Genomic DNA, 1,189 nt, shown 5'->3' with positions numbered 1-1,189 from the left:
AAACAGAGGTAAACAGGTAAACAGAAGGTAAACAAACAGAGGTAAACAGGTAAACAGAAGGTAAATAAACAGAAGGTAAACAAACAGAGGTAAACAGGTAAACAGAAGGTAAACAAACAGAGGTAAACAGGTAAACAGAAGGTAAACAAACAGAGGTAAACAGGTAAACAGAGGTAAACAAACAGAGGTAAAAACAGGTACACAGGTATAAACAGGGACAGCTTGTTGGTCCTCCAGTATCCCACAATGCACCGCGGCGGACTTCCGGCTGACGTCACAGCTGTCAGGAAGAGGAGAAGATAATGGCTAGAGTCGAGGTGGCACTTCTCTGACTGAACACAGCTGTAACAGCAGGACGGACTGTGGCCAGCTGTGACTACAGTCACACTACAGCCTGACGTGTCGGACGGACACACACACACACAGGTTGTTGTGTTACATTGTGTGCTGGGAGCGGCTGCTGTTGTCGGTTTGTTGCTCAGTGTTTGACTCAGTAAAACACGTCAGTGACGGTAAAATGTACCTTTAGACGTGTTATGGAGGGTTGGACCGYACCGYACCGGACCGGACTGACCGTGTTGTAGTTTAGCTCCAAACCAAGTTAGCTTTACTGTCCGCGGTTAGCTTCGTGTTGTTGTTGTGTTGACCGGTTGTGGACATGTCYTCGTGGCTGGGTGGACTGGGTTCTGGCCTGGGCCAGTCTCTGGGTCAGGTCAGCGGGAGCTTGTCCAGTTTCACCGGTCAGATCTCCACCTTTACCAAAGACATGTTACTGGAAGGTGTGGAGGAAGTGGGAGGTGAGTTGTCTCTGATGTTCTTACCTGTTGGTCAGACTGGTTTTTACCTGTCCTGCACACCTGTTCATGTTTTTACCTGTCCTGCACACCTGTTCATGTTTTTACCTGTCCTGCACACCTGTTCATGTTTTTACCTGTCCTGCACACCTGTTCATGTTTTTACCTGTCCTGCACACCTGTTCATGCCGGCCTTTAAACTTACTGACTTTCATTAATAAAACTTTATAAACACTTAGAGAAATCATTAAAATACTCCTGAGACACGTGCTGGTCAGACTGGGACCACTGGGACCATTACTCACACAGGGGTGGTCAGACTGGGACCAGTACTCACACAGGGGTGGTCAGACTGGGACCAGTACTCACACAGGGGTGGTCAGACTGGGACCAGT

At 48.3% G+C, this 1,189-nt stretch overlaps 1 protein-coding gene across 1 annotated transcript in view; it reads left to right on the top strand.

The window, feature by feature from the left end:
• Positions 1-284: 284 nt before the first annotated feature.
• Positions 285-1,189, top strand: part of LOC106535489 (thyroid receptor-interacting protein 11) — a gene marked incomplete at its 3' end in the record, with an annotated part of 15,269 nt that continues 14,364 nt past the window's right edge. Inside the window, 1 exon segment of the mRNA XM_014032497.1 lies at positions 285-797. Coding sequence (XP_013887951.1) covers positions 659-797 — 139 coding nt within the window.

Source organism: Austrofundulus limnaeus, unplaced genomic scaffold (assembly GCF_001266775.1).
Source record: "Austrofundulus limnaeus strain Quisiro unplaced genomic scaffold, Austrofundulus_limnaeus-1.0 Scaffold1470, whole genome shotgun sequence".
Lineage (NCBI taxonomy): Eukaryota > Metazoa > Chordata > Actinopteri > Cyprinodontiformes > Rivulidae > Austrofundulus > Austrofundulus limnaeus.
This window is presented reverse-complemented; position numbering and strand designations above follow the sequence as displayed.